The following is a 23,540-nucleotide window of genomic DNA, read 5'->3' as shown; positions in this document are numbered from 1 at the left end:
TTTGATTGGGGAAGTTTATATCCTTTGAACAAGTGATGGTTTTGTTCTCCAGACTACTTCACTGTTCACATTTTTAATGTCCAGTTGTTTTTTTAAATGGAAGAAAAAAAATTCTATTGTTTCACATAAAATTTGAAATGATTTTGGCTCAGTAACTGCTTTGTAAGCAGCATCTACCATTGATCTGACATTTATGGTTTAGAATAGAGTATCTTAAGTTGACCCTCCATTTATAAAGAAAAAAAAAATTGACACAAAAATATTTAAATTGTAATGACTGTTTTCTGTTTTTATTTCAAGTGCTTGATTGCTGGTTTAACAAATTATTTTTCTGTTTCTTTTTCAGATGATTATTGGAGAAACCTTGTCTGTTTACTTTAATCTTTTGCACTCAAATTCTTTCATGAGGAATAACTACGTAGCCACTATTTACAAAGCCATTGGAACTTTTTTATTTGGTGCAGCTGCTAGCCAGTCCCTGACTGACATTGCCAAGTATTCAATAGGCAGGCTGCGGCCTCACTTCTTGGATATATGTGACCCAGATTGGTCAAAAATCAACTGCAGTGATGGTTATATTGAAAATTATATATGTAGAGGGAATGCGGAAAAAGTTAAGGAAGGCAGGTGAGTATTAAATTGCTCATGCTTGTTTTAGCTTGTGTTTTACTGGAATAGAAGGTTTCTTTGACTAGATGATAGCTGTCTATTAGCTTAGAGAAACCAGTATTAGGCGGGTGAATTGTAAATACGCATTTGACTTCTTCTCTCTCCTCATTTCCCTACTCCCCATTTTAATCTTACACTCGGAGAGAGATTTGATGCAATTTTTTCCCTTCAATTGTATAATAGAATGCAAAATGGACCATATAGATCATTTAGTTCAGTTAGTAAATATTTTAGGTTTTGGGGAGTATCTAGTCTCTCACAAAACTATTCAACTCTGTCTCTGTAGCAGGAAAGCTGCCATTGTTGTTGTTAGGTGCCGCCTAATTGGCTCCGACTTGACTCATGCATGCACAACAGAACTCCCAGGTCCAGAGCCATCCTCACAACTTTTGCTACACTTGAGCCCTTTGCTGCTGTAACTATGCCAGTCCATCTTGTTAGGGATATTCCTCTTTTTTGCTGACCCTCTGCTTTACGAAGCATGATGTCTTGTCCAGGGACTGGTCTCTCCTGATAACATTTTGAAGCATGAGAGACATTGTCTTGCCATCCTCACTCCTAAGGATCATTCCGGCTGTGCTTCTTCCAAGACAGATTTGTTTGTTTTCTGGCAGTCCATGGTACTTTTAATGTTCTTCCCAAACCCCATACATAACTCAAATGCCTTAATTCTTCTTTGGTCTTTTCTTTTTCACTGTCCTACTTTCATATGCATATGAAGCTATTGAAAATACCATGGCTTGGGTCAGGCGCACCTTAGTCCTCAAACTGATCTTTTTGCTCTTGAATACTTAAAAAGGGGTCCTGTGTCACAGATTTTGCCTAATGCAATATGCCATTTGATTTCTTGACTGCTGCTTTCAAGAGTGTTGATAATGGATCCAAGCAAAATGAAGTCTTTGACAACTTCAAATTTTTTCTCCATTTATCATGATATTATTCACTGGACCAGTTGTGAGGATTTTTGTTTTCTTTGCATTGAGTTGCAGTCCATACTGAAGACTGTGATCTTTGATCTTTACCAGTAAGCATTTTAAGTCCTCTTCAATTCCAGAAAGCAAGGCTGTATCAGTTGTATATCCCAGGTTGTTATGTATATCCCAATCCTCATGTTATGCTCTTCTTCATGTAGTCCAACTTCTTGGATTATTTGCTCAGCATACAGAATACAGCCCTGGCTCAAACCTTTCCTAATTTTAAACCATTTATATCCCCTTGTTCTGTTCGAACATCTGCCTCTTGGTCTATGCCCCCGTTCTTCCTAGGCACATTTAAGTGTTCTGTGATACCCATTCTTAACATTGCTGTCTTAACAATGCTTCTCATGATCCACACAATCGAATGCCTTTGCATAGTAGTAAGCACAAGTCAGTATCTTTCTGATATTACCTGATTTCAACCAATATACATTTGACGTCTGCAGTGGCATTCCTCATTTTATGTACTTTCTTGAATCAGATTTGAATTCCTGTCAGTTTCCTGTCGATGTACTGTTAAAGCCATTTCTGAATTATCTTCAGCAGAGTTTTTTTTTTCCATCAAAATTTTGAAGGATTGTTGTGGTATTATAGGATGGATAAGCACTGAACTGATAACCATAGGTCAACAGTTCTAATCTACCAGTCACTGCGGGAGAAAGATGAGGCTTAAATATTTTCTCCAGTTCTTTTAGCTTGAGAAATACTGAGTGTGTTCTTCCCTTTTGATTTTCTAACTGTAGTTCTTTGCACATTTCCTTATAATGCATGGTTTTGTGTTCTCAAGCTGCCCTTTGATAGTTTCTGTTCAGCTCTTTTACTACTTCATTTCTCCATTCATTTTAGTTTATCTACACTTATGAACAAGTTTCAGAGTCTCTTCTGACAACTATTTTGGTCTTTTCTTTCTTTCCTGTCTTTAAATGACCTTTTGTTTTCTTCCTGTGTGATGTTCTTGATGTCATCCTGTACCTCTTGTGGTCTTTGATGATTAATGTCTAATGCATCAAATCTGTTCTTGAGATGGTCTTTAAATTCAGATAGAATATGCTGAAGTTCATAGCTTGGCTCTCACGGACCGGCTTTATGGTAAAAGAGTAGCCATAGATAATATGTATGACTATGTTCTAGTAAAACTTTATTCATTCAAACAGTGGCTGCCTCAGAGTCATACTGACTTCAACTGGCCTATGATGTAGTTCAACTGTGCTAGACTATCTTTTAGTGTATGTTGAGTATATTTTTCATAAGATAACTTGATCCATATCTTGATAGCTTTAGGTCCTCAGATTGCCTTCCTCTAACACCCCTACTGGGCTCCTGTGTATATTTCAGAGCACTATTACACATAATATAGAATGTTTAGAACCCAAAATCAGGTTATCTAGTGCAACTCCGGTAACTTAAGGATGAGGAAACAGAAGCCATCGAGTCGGCACACACTCATGATGACCTTATGCACACTGGCATGGCATGCAGCCAGTCAGCTGTTGCTACACTTGAGCTCATTGCTGCTACCACTGTGCTAATCCATCTTATTTGGGTTCTTACTGTTTATTTTTGCTGACCAAGCATGATGTCCTTCTCCAGGGACTGGTCCCTCCTGGTAATTAGTCAGAAGTATGAGAAAGACAATGTTTGGTCATCCTGGCTTCTTAGGAGCATTCTGGCTGTACTTCTTCCAACACAGATTTGTTTGTTCTTCTGGTAGTCCATGGAACTTTTAATATTCTCCTTCAACACAATAACTCAAATGCATCAGTTCTTCTACAGGCTTCCTTATTCACATACTTATGAGGTTATTGAAAATGCCATGGCTTGGCTCAGATGCACCTAGTCCTCAAACTGGCTGCTCTTGAATGCTTTAAAAAGGTATTATGTAGCAGATTTACATAATGCCATATGTTGCTTGATTTCTTGACTGCTGCTTCCATGAGTGTTGATGATTTTATTTGCTGATGATTCTGAGCAAAATGAAGTCATTGAGAACTTCAATCTTTTCTCCATTTATCTTGATATTATTTTATTGCTCCAATGGTGAGAATTTTTTTTTTTGTACAAATTGAGGTGAAACCCATACCGAAAGATGTGGTCTTTGATCTTAATCAGTTAAATATTTTAGTCCTCTTCACTTTCAAGAAGTAAGGTAGTATCTTATCGTCGGCATATCACAGGCTGTTAATGACTCTTCCTCCAGTTCTGATGCCACATTCTTCTTCATATACTCCAGCTTCTCAATTTATTTGCTGAGAATACAGATTGCATAGGTATGGTGAAAGAGTACAACCCTGGTGCACAAGTTTCTTGATTTTAAATCATGCCGTGTCCTCTTGTTTTGTTCGAACAACTGCCGCTTGATCTATGTATAGGTTTCCCATGAGCATAATTAAGTGTTCCAGAATACTCATTCTCTGCAGTGTTGTCCGTTACTTGTCATGATCCACACAATTAAAAGTCTTTGCATAATCAATAAAACACAGGTAAACATCTTTTTGGTATTCTCTGCTTTCAGCTAAGATCCATCTGACATCAGCAGTGATATCCCCTCATTCTTGTCTGAATCTTGCTTGAACCTCTGTCAGTTCTCTGTCAATGTACTATTTCAGCCATTTTTAAAATATCTTTAGCAAAATTTTACTTGCATAGGATATTAATGATCTTGTCTTATGATTTCCACATTCTATTAGGTCACCTCTTTTGGAATGGGCACAAATATGGATTTTTTCCAATTGGCTGGCCTGGCAGCTGTTTTCCAGATTTCTTGGCATAGATGAGTGAATGCCTTCAGTGCTGTATCAGTTTGTTGAAAGATTTCAATTTGTATTCTATCAGTTCCTGTAACCTTGTTCATTGCCAATGCCTTCATTGCATCTTGAACTTCTTCCTTCAGTACTATTGGCTCTTCAGTACTCTTATCTCTTGAGATGTTTGAACATGGACTCTTTCTTTCTTTTTTTCCTCCTGTCTTATTTGAATGAAGGTTAACAGATTAACAGATAAGATCATAAGATCATCAGCTTTACATTCAACAGATTGTATGCTTTGTTTCTTCTCAATGATTACAGTCCTCTCCCTGAAACAACAGTTATCCTCCTTCCTTCCTGTGCCTTCCCTTTTAAATCTTCTATTTCACAAATGAGCAGAGCAAAAATATTTGATGTACACATACAAAACAAAAATATATATTTAAATGTACTAAGGGTATATTCTGCAAGCTTTACTCAGTCCATGAGCCTAGAGCCCATAGCTACGTACCTCTCCGTGCCACCATTTCTGCTGTTGCCAGTTTTCTTGGTAGGGATCTTACACTCTATGCATGCTCTTCATTCATGATGATCCTGGGTTCATCTGTTCTATAAATAAAAGATTAACTACTCCCTCCTCTTAGTTACACATCTTCTACAATTGGTTGTGACAACTGTAATTAATCTGTTAAAAGTTACTTACCATTGAGTCATAAAATCATATCAACATCATCGTCCATCTCCTTTCACCAGATCCATCTGGAAAAGAGGGAATTAAGTGGGTATTCTACGTTATCCCCCTCATTCTGAAACTAAGCACACTCATGAAAACTTGTAAGCAAGCCACTTCGTGCCTTTATGCAGCTCCCCATTTTTGATAGCCAGTGTGTAGATTGCCCATACTTATCAACTCAGTGTACCGAGGAAACAAACTTGTTCCTTGATATGAAGAATCTTTCATTCTGGTTGAAATGTTGAGCAACTGCATCCACAAGCAAAGGTCCAGATTTTCAAATTGTAGTAATTTACACTTGATCAAAATATCAGGCATCTTTATCTTCATCTGGTTGAGTTCTAATCAGCTAGCCATCTAATCTAGATGAGTACTAGCTGCAAGTTTGAAAATTCATGTACACCTCCCTGCACTTCCTACCAGCCAGCCCTTTGTCTTCTCTCTCTCTCATCTTGATATACCATTTCTTTTTGGTACAATGACTTTGTATATCGCTTCCATCTTTTTTTTTGATGCTTTCTGCATTCTATTGCCTATAGAATCTTTTCAGTGTTTCAAATTGAGACTTGAATTTTTTCTCAGTTCCCTCAGCTTGAGAAATGCTGAGCATGTTTTTTCCTAACTCCAGGGCTTTGCACATTTCATTATAATGTTCGACTTTGTGTTTTCGAGCTGTTCTTTGAAATATTCTATTCAGCTCTTTTGCCTCTTCATTTCTTCTATGTGCTTTAGCATCTCTACACTAGAGAGCATGTTTCAGCCTTGGAAATCCTACAGGGCAGTTCTGCTCTGTTCTGTAGGGTTGTTATGAATCAGAATTGACTTAGTGGAAACATTTGTCTTTTTTGGATTTAGAATGACTAGTATTGCTAGATCATTGTTTCATATATTTCTTGGTTATTTGATTATTACCATTTGTGCAGTTTTTGTGGTGCTGTAAGATAAGCACTGGATCTCAAGGTCAGTTTGAATCGCAAGATTGGCAGTTCAAACTCACCAGCCACTCCTTGGAAACACTAATCAGGGTTGGTATGAGTTGGAACCAACTCGACAACACTTACCAACAACAGTTTGTTCAATTCTTTGCCTATTTTTTTTTTTTTAAAAAACTTATTGAGCTGTAAGAGTCCTTTATGTACTCCCGGTACAAGTTCTTTGTTAGATAATATGTTTTGAAAATACTTCTCCTAATCTGAGGCTTGCCTTTTGTTTTCTTAATCATGTGTTTCTAAAAATCAGAGGTTTTAAATTTTGTTGAAATCCCATCTATCAATTTTTTCTTTTATGACGTGTTCTTTCTGTGTTCTAAGAAATCTTTGCCTGACTGAAGCACACAAAACTTTCCTATGACTTCTTCTCTAAGTTGAATGTTTATATTTAGGTCTATGATTCACTTTGAATGAATTGTCGTATGGTATGAGGAAAGGGCCAGTTAACTCACTTTTCTCCCAGATTTTCTAGCTTTAATACTTGAAAATACCATCTTTCTCCTCATTGAATTATCTTGGCACTTTGAAAATAAATTGGCCGATCTGTTGATCAATTTGTCTATTCTGGAACTGTATAGTAGTTTTTAAAATCAGTAAGTGTTAAATCCTTGAACATTATTCTCCCTTTTGATACATGCTTTGTCTGTTCTAGGTACTTTGTGTTTTCTTTGTTAGATTTTGAATGGGCTTACTTCAAAGCTATAGGTCAGTTTGTGAAGAATTGCCAGGTTAATCTTGAGGATTCCAATTCATGAACATGATCTATCTTTCCATTTGTTTAGATTTCCTTAGAATTTCTCTTAGAATTATTATTATTTTTTTAAAGATTTCCGTCATAGCTAAGTTTTTAAAGTTTCTTGATGCAATTGTGAAGAAAATTTAAAAAGTGTCAATTTCCACTTTTTTGGTTGTTGCTAGTGTGTAGAGGCTTTTATATTGACCTTGTATCCTTCGATCTTGCGTAACTGATTTATTAATTTATATTTATAGATTTCTTAAGATTTCTATATTCCCATTCATTTTGTCTGCAGATAAAGGCAGTTATATTTCTTTCTGTCTTAGTTTCCTAGTGTTGGTGTAACAAATACCAGAAGTGAGTACTTTAAAGAACAGACATTTATCTTCTCACAGTTTAGGAGACTAGAAGTCCAGATTCAGGGTGTTAGCTCTAGGGAACGTTACTTTCAGCGTCTGTAGGCCTCAGTGTTTCTTGGAGTTCTGATTTTCTGCCAGCGTGTTTACTCTTAGAGGAGTCAGGGATCTCTGATATTTTGTTTGTTGTTGTTGTTGTTCTTTCATTCTGTTTTTGTTGTATTATATTGTGGCACTACTGTTGAGTGTATAACATTTATAAGTGGTTTTCCCCTGATGTACTCTTTTCTGTGGAAAATCTTTTTGTCTTTTTCTACCTGTTGTTAAGTGTTGTGAAGTCAGTTCTGACTCATAGCTACCCTGTATAGGGTTTCCAAGGAACTACTGGTGGGTCTGAACCACCCACCTTGCAGTTTACAGTTCACACCCTATATACTACTACTCTGATTACAATTTAGATTTTAGTACACTAAAATTTTTACCTATCACCATTTTAAGTGTTCACAAAGAGCATATATGTATGGAGTTGTCCACTTAAAATCCCATGTAAAGTGCTGGAAAACAACCCCTTTAAAAAGTGTATGAGTATCTGAGTAATTGAAATTATCTGGATAATTTAATCGCCTTAAAAATGGTGATTGCTTATAGTTTCAAAGAACAGAACCCTTAGTAAGCTTTGATAGGGCTCAAACATAAAAATTGAATTTTAGAAAGGCATCATATCTTCATAGAGAGATAGTGCTTTTCATTATTGTTTCTAAAATGAGTTAGTTGCCAGTACTAACTGTCCTCTTGGTACACAGCTGTGACTTTGCATTCATTACTATTCTCTTTTGGAGTATAGTTTGGCTGGAACCAGACTTTCTAGTACTTTTCTCATGAATTTTAAAAGTCAGGAAGCTAAAATGAGAAATCATTTCAATATAGACACTGTCTGTAGTATCATAGTGTAAATTGCTCTTTTAACTTGGTTATCTCCACAGTCTGCCCCCTGTAAAATTTTAATTATACAATTATAATACTTGACATTAGGGAGAAAGGAACATAAGTACCCAGAATGAGTCATTTTGTTGACTGTATAAATGAGTCAGAGACATTTTAGGATGAGATTATCCTCCTACAATTTTGTTTTTTGTTTTTGATTTCCCCCCCCCTTGTTCTCTTATTTCTTTCTCTCTGCCCCCTTTTCTTCCTGATGTCTCAGGACTCTTACTGGACTCCTTCTGTGGTACACTTTACGTATCAAACATAGAGGTGAGACTATAGATGAACCTCAGTGGAGTACTTATTAATTTTAATATTCAGTGTGTTTTGAGACATTGTTTAAAATTAATATGCTGTAAATTAAACAGAGCTCTATTTGCAACATTAGACACCCAGTTGCCATTGTTTATGCTAATGAGAATTGCATGACTCTTAGTTTTTGAAAAAAATTACTGACGAACCCTGTTAGTTCTGATCTCTAGCTCTCTTCCCTGGTCAAGATTTTCTTTAGGCAGTGACTGTCAAACTGTAGTGGTCCATAGTATCACCTGAGACTTGTTAGAGCACAGATTTCAGGGTGACATCTCCAAATATTGATTCTGATTCAGGTTTGAGAATTTGTATTGGGCGCTGTAGGAAAAGCACTGAAGTGTGCTCATCACAAGATCAGAGGTTCAAACCCACCAGCTGCTCCTTGGAACTGACTCAAGAGAATTTAACAACTACTACCACCTACCTGCTGCTGCTGCTGCTGCTGCTACTCTGTCTAGGGCTGTACTTTGCATTATGCTGAGTCCTGGTGTGGTGCTGGATTGTTAACACTGGATTGTTAACCATAGGATTGATGGTTCAAATCCATCAGCCGGTCCTTGGAAACTTTATACAGAGAGTTGCTATGAGTTCAAACTGACTCAATGACACCCTAATCTATGGGAACCTGAGTGTGTGTGACATCTGTTTTCTCAGAATGCATGGGCTGATCTGTTTATATAGTCCACTATATATAAGGAGCTTTGGTAGCGTAGTGGTTACGAATCGGGCTGCAAACCTTAAGGTCAGCGGTTCGAAACTACCAGCCGCTCCGCAGGAGAAAGATGAGGCTTTCTATTCCTGTAAAGATTTACACCCTCGGAAACCCTGTACAGGGTCGCTATGGGTCGGAACCAACTCGACGGCACTTAACAACAACAACATAGTAACTGTTGGCTGCTCTAAGAGACTCACGTTTTCTTTTTCTGATTTTTATTTGAGTATGTTTAAGTACAAACTAGGAGCCCTCATGGTACCATGGTTGAAGTTCTTAGCTGCTAACCACAAGATTGACAGTTGAAATCTACTGGATACTCCTTGGGAGAAAGACGCAACAGTCTGCCTCCATAAAGATGACAACTTAGGAACCCTATGGGGCAGTTCTGCTCTGTCCTACAGGGTTGCTATGAAACGGAGTCGACTTGAGGGCAACATGTTTTTGCCCTTTCAATTTTTTAAAGCACAAACACAGTGTTTCTGTTGAACTCTGAATGACTCATCACCTAGCTACTTGAATTGGATGTTTGTTTAGATTATGGCAGCATTTTATCATACATTAGTTTGGATTATGGCAGATATTGTAATTTTTATATTTTATATTGTTAGATGCTTAATTGTGTCTCTAGCTTATGGAAATTGATCTGAATGTGAAAAAAAATTTTTCTTTATTTTAATGCAGCCCACATACAGGTAAATAAAGCTGGAGTCTAAGGGTGTGCTCTCTAGACTAGTAAAAACCCATTATATAACTAGTCTGACTGGCTGTATTACTTAAGTATCAGGTAAAACTTGTTTATCTTTTGAGAGCATGGCTGCTTCTATATGTCCTAATTGTAGACATTACTGAAGAAGTCTTTATGCCTCTAAAAAGATTCATTTGTTCAGACTCCAAATTTCTTATGCATGTGTATGTATAAATTTAAAATACCCAAGGCATAGCTTTCAGAATCACAGTAACACACAAGCCACCACAGTACAACAAGCTGACAGATGAGTGGTGGTATCCTACCACTAAACGAGTAAAGTTATTCATAAAATAATACAAAAATGGCTGCAAGCATACATTGACAGAGAACTTACAAAGACACAAGCTGGATTCAGAAGAGGACATGGAACAAGGGATATCATTGCTGATATCAGCTGGATCTTGGCGGGGAGCAGAGACTACCAGAAAGATGTGTACCTGTGCTTTATTGACTACACAAAGGCTTTCGATTTTGTGGCTCATGACAAGCTATGGACAACATTGTGAAGGATAAATATTCCGGAACACTTAATTGTGCTTGAACAGAACAAGGAAACACTGAATTGTTTAAAATTAGGAAAGCTGTGCGCCAGGGTTGTAGCCTTTCACCATACTTATTCAATCTGTATGCTGTGCAGATAATCCTAGAAGCTGGATTATAAGAAGAAAAATGTGGCATCAGAATTGGAGGAAGACTCGTTAACAATCTGTGATATGCAGATGATACAGCCTTGCTTTTCGAAAGTGAAGAGGGCTTGAAGTACTTATTGATGAAGAACAAAAACCCCAGCCTTTGGTATGGGTTGCACCTCAATGTAAAGACTACAAAAATCTTCAACACTGAACCAATAAACAACATTCATATAAATGGAGAAAAGATTACAGTTATCAAAGGCTTCGTTTTGCGTGGATCAACCATCAGCACTCATTGAAGTCAAGAGATCACCATATTGCAGTAGATAAATCTGCTGCACAAGACCTCTATTAAGTGTTGAAGAGCAAAGATGTCAGTTTGAGGACTAAGGTGCGCCTGACCCCAACCATGGTATTTTCAATAACCTTGTATGTGTGTGAAAGTTGGACATTAGAGTTACAGTGTTGGAGGTGAATATGGAGAATACTTTGGATTGCCAAAAGAACAAACAGATCTGTGTTGGAAGAAGTGCAGCCAGAGAGTGCTTCTTGGAAACCAGGATGGCCAGACTTTGTCTCTCATACTTCAGACATATTGTCAGAAGGGACCAGTCCCTGGAGAAGGATATCATGTTTGGTAAAATGGAGGCTTGGAGGAAAAGAGGAATTGGACAGCGGCAGTAGCAGCAGTGGCCTCAGATGTAGCAACTATTGTGAGGTTGTCCTAGGACCCCACAGTGTTCTGTTCTGTTGTTCATAGGGTCGCTATGAGTCAGTAACGACTTGATGGCGCCTAACACAGCAACATGTATAAATTGGACAGCCTTATTTTCAATCATATTGTTAAGTGACTTCAAGTCAGTTCTGACTCATAGAGAACCTGTATGGGTTTCCCAAGGAGCAGCTGTTGGGTTTGAAGTCCTGACCAGTGCTGATCCTATAGCGCCACCCCAGGAGTCCTTTAATCATATGTTTATATGAAAATATCAGACTATAGAATGAAATAGGGGATGATTATAGAAGATACTGTATAAATGAAAGGATATTACTCATCGGTGTGTTTAAAAGGTGACTCATACCTCAGCATGATTATTTTCCCTCGTGGTTCTCACACTTCAGCTGCAATGGTTGTTAAAATGCAGATTGCTGACTTGCACTCCCACAGTTTCCAATTCTGTGGGTCTTGAATGAGTCCCAAGATTTTGCATTTCTAAATCCTTCTTTTCCCCTACCACTCGTCTGTTAATTTGTTGTATTGTGGTAGCTCGCATGTTGTTATGATTCTGAAAGCTATGCCACCAGGTATACTAAAGGGTTACCCATGGTGGACAGATTTCAGCTGAGCTTCCAGACTAAGACAGACTAGGAAGGAGAGACAGACTACTTCTGAATATTTAGTCACTTAAAATGTTATGAATGCAGTGAAACACTGTAGGATAGCACCAGAATGCTGAATATTGAAACATGATGAAGATCAACAGAATATTTTCAGATAAAGTGCCAGAATATGAACCCCTCAGGTTAGCTAGTCAATCAAAATATGACTGGGAAGAGCTACCTCCTCAGAGTAAAGTTGACCGTGATGACACAAATGGAGTAAAGCTTGTAGGACCTTCATTTGTTCATGGAGCACAACTCAAAATAAGGAGAAACAGCTGCAAAACATCCATTAGTAATCAGAACATGGAATGTACGAAGTATGAGTTTAGGAAAATTGGAAATTGTCAAAACATGAAATGGAATGCATAAACATTGATATAATAGACATTAGTGAGCCGAAATGGCCTTGTGTTGGCCATTTTGAATCTGACAACCACATGGTTTACTGTGCCGGGAATGACAAATGGAAGAGGAATGGTGTCGCATTCATTGTCAAAAGGAACGTATCAAGATTTGTCTTGAAGTACAGTGTTGTCTGTGATAGGACAATATCCATAAACCTACAAGGAAGACCAGCCAAAATACAACTGTTGCTCAAATTTACAGTAAAGTCAATGATGATGAAATTAAAGAATTCTGCCAACTTAGTCTGAAATTCATCAAACATGCAATCAAGATGTATTGATAATTACTGGTCATTGGAATGCAAAGGTTGGAAACAAAAGAGAAGGATCAGTAGTTGGAAAATATGGCCTTGTTGACAGAAATGAAGCTGGAGATTGCATGATAGAATTTTGCGAGACCAATGACTTCTTCATTGCAAATACCCTTTAAATAACATAAAAGCGACTATATATATGGGCCTCATCAGATGGATTTCACAGAAATAAAATTGACTATATCTGTGGAAAAACACGGTCGAAAAACTCCAAATTGTGGAGCAACCATCAGTTGCTCATATGCAAGTTCAGATGGAAGCTGAAGAAAACTAAAACAAATTCATGAGAGCCAAAATATGACTTTGAACATATCTCATCTCAATTTAGAGATCATCTGTAGAGCAGATTTGATGCATTAGACACTAATGCCCAAAGACCAGAAGAGTTGTGGGATGGCATCTAGAACATCAGACAGGAAGAAGGTAAAAGGTCGTTAAGAAGACAAGGACGAAAGAAAAGACCAAAATGGATTTTGCTGTCCAGTGTAGAGATGCTAAAGCACATGGAAGAAATGAGGAGGTAAAAAGCTGAGAACATTTCAAAGGAAAGCTCGAAAAGACAAACTCAAATATTATAATGAAAAGTGCAGAGACCAGAGTTAGAAAACCAAAAGGGAAGAACACACTCAGCATTTCTCAAGCTGAATGAACTGAAGAAAAAAAAAATTTAAACTCTACTTGCAATACTGAAGGATTCTATGGGGAAAATACTGAATCGTGTAGTAAACATCAAAAGAAGATGAAAATAACACATAGAGTCACTATACCAAAAAGAAGTGGTCGATGTTAAACTTTAAAGAGGTAGCATATGACCAAGAGCCAGTGATGCTGAAAGGAGAACTGAAGGCATTTGCAAAAGAATAAGCTTCCATGAGTTGATGGAATACAAATTGAAATCTTCCAACAAACTGATGCAACACTGGAGGCACTTATCTATGTCAAGAGATTTGCAAGATTGACTGATTGACTGACTGACTGACTGACTGACTTGTGCCCATTCCAAAGTGAGGTAACCCAAAGAAATGTGGAACTCATAAGACAGTATCATTGATGTCACATCTAAATAAAATTATGCTAAAGATAATTCAAAAATAGCTGCAACTATACTTTGATAGGGAAATGCCAGAGGTTCAAGCTGGATTCAGACAAGGACTTGGAATGAAGATTGTTATTGCTGATGTCAGCCAAGCTGAAAGCTGAGAATATCAGAAAGATATTTCCCTCTGCTTTATTGACTATGCAAAGGCTTTTGATCATGTAGATTTCTAAAACCATGAGGGAGCAATGTCTTAACTTCCCCTGGAAGTTACACAAGGGGGAATGAGAAACTCAAAATCAGCCCAAGACGGATTCCTATGCAGCGAAGGTCAGACATGCCTCCACCTACAACCTTCTTTACCCAATTCTGGCACCAACCATTCCTCGCACAGCACTTTCTCCTTCACATCGGGATTCGATAAACCATTGCAGTGGCCACACAGGACTCATAACAATACTCATGATTATTTGGTTTATTATTCAGGATCAAAACCAACTCAGGATGCAGCAGTTCTCCAGTCAGGAAGACTCTTGTCTGCCATACTGCAGGCATGCCTCACTCTTGTCTTTGGTCTCTCAGCCATGTGGTCCCATGGCCTTTGCCCTGCTTTGGCAAGGGTTACAAAGTTCTTTTAGCTACTCTCTGAATGCCTAAAAGGCACATTCTGCAAGCCAATCACCTGCCTGTAGGTGCTCAGCTTTACTGAAGAACTGTGCATTTGAATTATGGTGTTAACTACGAATATTGAAAGTACCATGAACTGCCAGAAGAACTAACAGATTTGTCTTGGAAGAAGTGCAGTCAGAATGCTCTTTAGAAGCCAGAATGGCAAGGCTTAGTCTCTCATACGTCATACGTATTACTTGGAGGAACCAGTCCCTGGAACACTTTGTAAAGTGGAGGATCCATGAAAGCACACAGTGTCAGTAATAGTGGACTGAAGTGTAGCAGTGATGGTGAGGTTGGCACAGTACTGGGCAGTATTTCATTCTGTTGTGCATACGGTTGATAGACTTGGAACTGACTCGATTGACACCTAAAAACAATAGATCTTTTTCAGGTGTTGTGACATTGCTAACTTGCTTTAGCCTATTCCGTAAATTTGATAATGCCAGCTAATATTTAGTGCCTTTATGTCCCATGCTGTATGGGAGCTACCAAGGTATACTTGTATGATGTTCACTGTATAGGAGATGTGGTATGTGTGGATATTGAGGACCTTAAAAAGATGAACTAAAATACTACATGACTGTTTTATTTCTCTTAGCAGCAACAGGACTTGAAACGCTATAGGAAATGTGATTTTTCTACTGTTGTCCAATGGACAGAAAAGATTTCTTTAAGTGAAGTAGTATTGTGGCGCTTTTCTAGTCTGTGTGGTAACATAGTGGTACTGATACCATCCAGTCTAATCTGAAGGAACCAAGAGAGACCTGTCTGACCAGCTTCCTGTTGCTCTCTAATACTTTTACTTTTTTGTTGGCTTTTCTCTCTTCACTTGCCATTTGTAGAGCCTGCTTTCAACTTAGATACACATTTCTGTAATATTAAAGAGAGTCTTTCTGATGTTTTGAGTGTTATCCTTCTTGATGCTAGTGCCCAAGAGTTAGTGATGTTTCATACTCTGTAGGCGAGGTGAAAGTGGAGTTGCCTGCCAAGTGGTAGAGGGATATCTGGCCTTGGTGTTCATCTTTTTGCCAAAGGATTTAATGTAGAAGCCTGGAAATCTTGCCTCTAGCTAGTAATCCTGCCTCTTACAAAAAGCAAACTTTAGTAAGTGATTTAGAACATCTCTTTTTTCTACCTTGCTCTTAAATGTTTTATCATTTGTTGTTGTTAAGAGTCTTCAAATCAATTTTGACTCATAATGACTCTGTACAGGATTTCTGAGGAGCAGCTGGTGGGTTTCAACTGCTGAACAGTGGTTCACCGTGCTAATCATACAGCTCTAGGTTGTTGTTATTAAGTGCCTTCAAGTCAGTTCCAACTCATAGCGACCCTGTATAGAGTTTCCAAGGCTGTAAATTTTCATGGGAGCAGAAAACCTCCTCTTTCTCCTAGGGAAACCACTGGTAAGTGCAAACTGTTGGCCTTGTAGTTAGCAGCCCAACACGTAACCACTACACTACCAGGGATCCTTGTTGCCTGCATAGGAGTACTTTATAGCATGCCCTTTGAACCTCTGTTTATTACTGCCTTTGTTCTACTCTGTCCCTTTTCCTTTTTAACTTCCTTAGATGAGGTGGCTTTAGTGATTTGGAAGGTGGCAGGGTGGTAAAAACAGTTAAGCACTCAAGTGCTAGCTAAAAGGTTGGTTGTTTGAATCTACCCAGAGGCACCATGTAATGACAGGTCTGGGTATCTGCTTCCAAAATACCACAGCTTTGAGAATCCTGTGGAGCAATTCTACTCTGCATGTATAGGGTCACAACTTCCACTACAAACAGTAATTTGGACACTTTTTGTACTCTCAACTTAACAGATTTTTTTTTTAATGCCAAAGGAAATTTGTGAACTCTCTTCCCCTAGTTTATATACCACTGTTTGCTTTACCATTTCTGTCACAAACCTGTGTCACAACATGATATTTCATTTCCACATCTGTTGTTATTATAGTCACAAGGTTTCCCTGCAGAGAGTTTGGAAGCTTTTCTTTCCTAGTCATCTTTCCCAAGTCATCTGATGTTTACAATATATCCAGTTCTACTTCCTTGATCTCAAGATTCTCAGCATCTTCCTATTTATATATTCCTACATTTTGCAAGATTCCTTCACAATATAGAAGATAAACTATCATTTTTGCCCCCGAGTTTGAAATACCCAATATTATACTATGCCCCACTTTGTCTTCTCTATTTTTTCTGTTACGTCTGTAGAGGTTAGAATAGTTTGGTATATAATTCATTGACGTTGTGGCTGTGGTATCTGAATTAATATTAATGAAAAAATAGAATAGTCACATCAGTCTTATTTCAGATAGGCATGTTACTTTCTCTGGTTAGTGTTGACCTTATATACTGCAGTGTAGCTTTAAATGGTAATATATTAAAATAAGTGTAATGTCAACTGAAGGAGTATATGGTAGTTGCTGCTGAAATAATTTCTCAATTAGTGCAATTAATGGATGACTGTAAAAATGGTGTGTGGGTGGCATCTGATCTCCAGTAATGTCAGGAGGGGGAAGAAAAAGTCAGTTCTGTATCTTCAGGCCAACGATGATTGCTAGAAGGCAGATGTCAGACTTGCCTCCACTCTGAACTTCTTCCACTTCTTCCACCAACTAGTCCTCCCACAGCACTTTCTACTTCTCTGCTAGGTGCCACAATTCATTACATTGGCTACACTGAACTCACAGACAAAACTGGTGATTGGGGGTTTATTATTAGGGAAGTAACAGGTTACAATTGAGGACCAGAAATGAGTCAGGATCCAGTTCCTTAGTCTGGTTAGCTTCTGCTCACCAAGTGCCCTCTTTTCCTCTGGCCCTGACTTTCAGACCCTTTGGCCCTTATTTGCATAGTCCCACCCCACAAGTGTGACATGCACCTTATTTATATTATCAGCTATGGACTTATGGTGTGGCGCTGTAGGATCTGCACGGGACTATGAACCCCAAGATCAGCAGTCCAAACCTACCGACTACTCTTGGAAACGCTATACTGGGTCACTATGAGTTGGAACCGGCCTGATAGCACTTAACAACAACAATCCCCTTGGTGGGTCATTTGTTGTTGTTAAGTGCTGTCGTGTCAGTTCCGACCCATAGCGACCCTGTACAGGGTTTCCGAGGGTGTAAATCTTTATGGGAGTAGAAAGCCTCATCTTTCTCCCACAGAGTGGCTGGTAGTTTCGAACCGCTGACCTTAAGGTTCGCAGCCCGATTCGTAGCCACTACGCTACCAGAGCTCCTTGGTGGGCCATTAGCACCTCACATTTGCATAGACCTAACCAGCTGTTCCAACGGAGAAAGATGAGGCTTTCTGCTCCCATAAAGATTTACAGCCTCGGAAACCCTGTACAGGGTCAATATGTGTCGGAACCGACTCCACAGCACATAACAACAACAACAACCAGTCATTTGGAGTCTTCCTTGTGTGGCACTGTAGGATAAGCACTGAACCAAACAGTTAACTGTTCAAACCCACCATCCTCTCCTCTGAAGGAACCGACTCAACAACACTTACCAACAAATAACAACCTGTCATTTGGTGGGAATTACAAAGACTATGTAGGGTAGGGGTGGTGGTTATGTGCCATGGAGTCAGTTCCAACTCATAGCGACCCTGTATAGGGTTTGCAAGGCTGTAAATCTTTATGGGAGTAGAAAGCCTCATCTTTCTCCCCCAGAACAGCTGGTAGTTTCGAACTGCTGACCTTGAGGTTTGCAGCCCAATTCGTAACATATTAAGTAACTCACTGCACTTCAATGGCTAAGGAAATAAGATGAATTTGTAGGGTGTTTTTTTTTGTTTTGTTTTGTTTTGTTTCGTTTTTGTGTGTGTGTGTGTGTGTGTGTATTATACTTAATTTTGACTCAGACCATCTTATATCCCATTTCTATTTATTACTTTCCTTTTTAACTTTTGTATCTTTTGAGAAGAGGGAGATCTTGCGATTCTTGTATTCCTAACCGTTTTCAGAAATCTGACCTTTTAAAATCCCCTCTCCCCAAACCTTCAATATTAAAATGGCACATTTAAAGTCTCTGATACTTAAACCACTGCAGAGTTCAAATAATGACCTTTAATTTTACGGTTGTATTTGTATATTTTTATGGAAACACAACTTAGGATGTTTAAAAATACTTAGGAACATCCTAGCATTGTCTTTCGAGATATGAGAGCAGGTTTACAAGGCCTGAGCCATGGCTGGGTTCTAGAAATGAGTTTTTACTGTGAGTCGTGGAACTCTCAGCTGAGAAACTGTCTGGGAAACTATTGGTTGGGAGTAGAAATTGTGTGTGTGTGTTTGGTGGGAATGAGATTTGTGGGAAATAAGTAATGGGCCTATGTAATAGTATTCCTGTATAATGGGAAAGTTTTAAAAATCTCCATTCTATCTCACTCCCTAGAGAAAGATGTCATGTTTGGTAAAGAGAAAGATAGGAAGACCCCCAATGAGACACACTGGCACAGTGGTGGCAACGATGGACTTAGGCGTAGCAATGGTTGTTAGGTTGGCCCAGTACCAGGCCGTGTTTCATTCTGTTGTGCATAGGGCCACTTATTGTGATCTGAGTGAAAGTTCACAGAGCAAACTTGTTTTCCATTCAGCAGTTCATACCCCTTTTGTTTTCCCGATGTTGATGGCAGTCCCCACAACACTCTTCCCACTTCTTTCCTGTATTTACTGTTTCCAGTCATCCTTCTTTCCTATCCATGCCTTCATTCTGAGCTTTATCCCTGGGTAAATGCTGCCCTACTGATTGCCCCCCCCCCTTTTTTTTTTAAGTTTTTATTGTGAATTGAGTGAAAGTTTACAGGGCAAATCATCTGTTGCACATTCAAATTAGATACTTTGTTTCATTACAATGATTAATAATCCCCAAGTTTGGGCATTCTTGCACGCTTTCCCCCACTTCATATCATTGGGATGCTTCACTCTCATATCTGGCCCCCAGTGGCTAGATCAGTGTCCATGGGGTCAGGAGTTCCCAGGTGTCCCCACACTTCAGACCAACCAGCCCTTCCTCTTCTCTCTCATTTCAAGGTCTACAGGAGTCTGTGGAGCATGGTGGAATTCAGCCCATGACTTCATTACTGCCTTTTCCCCACTTACACTAATGTGTTCCTTTTGAGTTTCAGTCTTGGATAGGGTTTGTCCTGATGGGACTTGATGGCTTGCCTTGATTCCCAGGCAGATAGCTTGCTTGTTCTCGTAATTTGACTCTGACTTCCTTGCACATGTAAATTCTTTTGACAGAGCTGGAGATGAACGGATAGGGGCAAGTTTGGTTTAGGAGTCACAGAGTACCAGAATGCCTCTGCTCTTATTTCACTACATGTTCTTTTCTGTGAAGTACATCCAATGGCTAAGTGTTAGGCACTGTGGTTGAAAGAAATGATTTGCTCGCCATCCACCGTCCCTCATCCTCCTTGTGAATCTCACAACAGCAGAGGCTGAAGACAGACCAGTTGTCTCTGTTCCCTCTCACCGGAGAATTACTAAATGACCACGTGAATGGCATGGGCAAGGTAGCCCCCATTCCTGGAAGTTACCCCTGCTGCAGAGATGTGGCCATCCTTTGTCAGGTAGATGGAGAACTCCTGGGTCAACTGCTCCACTGTTCAGGCTTGAGCCCTGTGAAAGAAAACATGCCAGTGTTTTTAGCTGGTCAGTGCTATACTGCCAATGGTGGGAGGTTGGAGACTAGCTGAGTCTGCATGCTGATGATGTGATCCGCCATGCCTTTCACTTCTTGCAACTGTTGTTTCTGCAAATCCGGGGTACTCAAATGGTCAAGGCAATCCAGGGCCCATTGAGAGGAGGGTTGGAACACATGGGACTGATCAAGATCTTCAGCTGTTACTCCACCTTTTTGGTGGAGACCACAGTGAAGGCCCCCACATGTTCACACCATACAAGCTTATGTTCTTGGCATCTGACTGACACAGACAGACATCAATGCTCTGTTCAGTGATGTGTGGCGCACAGCCCAGTCATCCTTGCTACCCTCTCCACTGGCAAAGCCTTGGTAGGCCATGTCAAAGATTGCAGAAAGCTTCTGTTTCTTCACTTCTGCGATTGATTTCCTTCCACTGCTCCAGACGCAGGTCCACTCCTGTGGGCTTGTGAGCTCAAGTGTGCAGAAGGGGAACGCTTTGTTCTGGCATTTTTGAGATACCATTTATAGTGCCAGTGAAGTCAAAGCCGTATGTCTAGGGGTCATAGTATCGATTACCATGTGGCTGCATGCCAGCCTCCCTGAAAATAGGTGTGTGATTTCCCCAAGATGCTTTGGACAGAAAGACATCTCAGCTGAACTTCGCAGTAAACTGGCTCTGATCCTGAATGCCCTGGCTCAGCAGTGGTCTGCATGGTGTCATACCAACCACTTTTCAACACCTTGGTATTCTAGCCCAGGGCCAGTTTGGCAGATGTCTTTCAGAATTCAACCAGACCCCCAGTGGGCAGTTATTCCTTGTTCAGATTTGTTGCAGCAACCTGGGGTGCATGTAAGACTTTGTGATACCATCCCAGTAGGCCAACTCTCACATTGGTCTTTTTGCTGTTAGTGTCTCATTTAAAAGATTCTGTGACTCTGGTGAGGCAGTGAGGCCTGGGTGGAAGGCCACAGTGACTTCGGAGAGGAAACGACTGCCGTACAGCAGGGACATGGTGGGTGGCAAGAGGGCAGTAGCTAGTGGCAGGACAGAGCAGACACCGAGCACCTCTATTCCCTTTAACTATTGCATTCCTCCCTGTGTCTCCTGCTACCTTCATCTTTGCTCTGCTAATCTTCCTCTTACTGTATATTGCCTGCCCTGTCACCCATGTTAACATGTGTCTGCCCTATAGTCCATGAATAATTTTTCCCTCCCCCTGCTCCTGTAACCATCAAAGATTGTTACTTTTATCAAGAAACCCCTTTTGTTTCTTTCTTTCTTTCTTTCTTTTTTAACTGTTTACAACGTTCATCTGATACAGTATTTGTGATTGACTAATTTCACTCCAGGTTCAATCATGTTGTAACGTGTTTCACAAATACGTCATTATTCATTGTTTTGTAATATTCCATTGTATCTATGTACCAAGTTTGTTTAACCATTCTTCTGTTGATGGACATTTAGGTGGTCTTCATCTTTTTGATATGTGTAGACAGCATATTGAAGAATCCTATTTTCTTATCTCTTCTGCTTTGTCTATTGACTGGCACATTTAATCCATTTACATTCAGTGTAATCATCAGTAGGTATTGATTGTGCTAATTTTCTGTGAGGTTTTTTTGTGGTTCTGCTGGATTCTCTGGTTCCACGTAGTTTTCTATGCTGAGTTTATTTTGTTTCTGAATTTTCTTCTTATTTTCATTTCTGTTCATTCATGCACAAATCTGCTCTGCCAGGCCTCCCTCCACAGCAAAGCTGCTCACAAGATGGTGGAGCTATGTCCGGCCAGCCATTTACCCGTCAGTTGCCCTCTCTTACCATGCCTGCTAGGACTCTCCTCCCAGTAACTTACCGCCCACCTCTCTAGCCTTTTGGAGTTCAACATTCCAGAATTTTCATCTGTGTTTGTCTTAATTTGTCTCACGTAGTTTTGTTGTAGAGGTCTGTGTCGTGCGTCTGCTTAGTCCACTGTTTCACTGGAAGTCCTGATTCCTTCACTGCTGCTTTCATGAATGTTGATTGTGGATCCAAGCAAAATGAATTGTTTGACAACTTCACACTTTTCTCCATTTATTTTAATGTTATTTATTGGTACAGTTGTGAGGATTTTTGTTGGTTTGTTTTTACACTGAGGTGCAATGCATACTCAAGGCTGTAGTCTTTGATGTCCATCAGTAAGTATTTTAAGTCCTCTTTGTTTTAGGCAAGCAAAGTTGTATCATCTGCATATCGCAGGTTGTTACTGAGTCGTCCTCCAATCCTGATGCCATGTTCTTCTTCATATAATCTAGTTTTTCAGATTATTAGTTCAACATATAGATTTAATAAGTATGGTTAAAGAATACAGCCCTGGAGTATACCTTTATTTATTTGAAAACATCCAGTATCCCCTCATTCTATTCTAATAATTGCCTCTTGGTCTATGTACAGCTTCTTCATGGGTACAATGAAGTGTTCTGGAATACCCATTATTCACAATATTTTGCATAGCTTGTCATGATCCACATAGTCAAAATCCTTTGCGTAGTCAATAAAACACAAGTCAACATCTTTCTGGTCTTCTCTGCTTTTAGCCAAGATCCATCTGAGGTCAGCTGTGAGATCCCTAGTTCCATGTCCTCTTCTGAATGCATCTGGAATTTCTGGCAGTTCCCTGTGAATGTACTATTGAAGCAGCTTTTGAATTATTTTAAGAATTTTACTTGCATGTGATATTAATGATAGTGTTCACCTCTCTTACAAAATATGGGTCTCTTCCAATTGGCTAAGTGATTGCCTTCCAAATTTCTTTACATAGTTGAGTGAAGCACACCCAGTGATGCATTAGTTTGTTGTAAGATTTCCATTTGTCTTCTGTTGGTTTCTGGAGCCTTGTTTTTCACCAATACCTTCAGTACAGCCTGGACTTCTTCCTTCAGTACTATTGATTCTTGATTATATGCTACATTTGGTCCTATGCTACTACATCTTGAAATGGTTGAACGTCAACCGTTTATATGTTTATTTTGTTTTTAGTTGAGAGACCTAGGACCAACATTTTTAACATTCTTTTTACATAGCCTTGAGTTTTGTCAGATCTGATAGTTACACTTAAGAGTTTAGTTTGTACATTTCCATATAAGATATATTGTATATTGAGGTAAGATCTTCTAGCATACCTGAATCCTACTTAATGCTACCAGCTTTTTTGTTGTTGTTGTTGAAAAGTTGTAAGCCTGTCACTTCGTGCCTTTATAACCCCCTCATTGTAGGTGTTGTTGTTGTTGTTATGTGCCATCGAGTCAGTTCCGACCCATAGCGACCCTGTATAGGGTTTCCAAGGTTGTAAATCTTTATGGGAGTAGAAAGCCTCATCTTTCTCCCGCGGAGCAGCTGGTAGTTTAGTCAGTGTCTAAGTTGCCCATCTCTGTCTACTCTGTGTACAGAGGGGATAGCATTGATAGCTTGATGTGAGGATTTTGAGTTACTACATACATAAGTAT

At 39.3% G+C, this 23,540-nt stretch overlaps 1 protein-coding gene and 1 pseudogene across 2 annotated transcripts in view; one reads left to right on the top strand and one right to left on the bottom strand.

Moving 5' to 3' along the window:
* Positions 1-23,540, top strand: part of PPAP2A (phosphatidic acid phosphatase type 2A) — a 165,644-nt gene that overhangs the window by 96,505 nt on the left and 45,599 nt on the right. For both annotated transcript variants that reach the window (XM_006874639.1, XM_006874640.1), the window contains exon 3: positions 347-627. In XM_006874639.1, the coding sequence (XP_006874701.1) occupies positions 347-627 (281 nt within the window). The remainder of the gene's footprint in view (positions 1-346; positions 628-23,540) is intronic.
* Positions 19,897-23,540, bottom strand: part of LOC102832464 — a 7,307-nt pseudogene continuing 3,663 nt past the window's right edge.

This window comes from Chrysochloris asiatica, unplaced genomic scaffold, assembly GCF_000296735.1.
Source record: "Chrysochloris asiatica unplaced genomic scaffold, ChrAsi1.0 scaffold00291, whole genome shotgun sequence".
NCBI lineage: Eukaryota > Metazoa > Chordata > Mammalia > Afrosoricida > Chrysochloridae > Chrysochloris > Chrysochloris asiatica.
The sequence above is the reverse complement of the archived record's forward strand: the minus strand, read 5'-3'. Positions and strand labels throughout refer to the sequence as shown.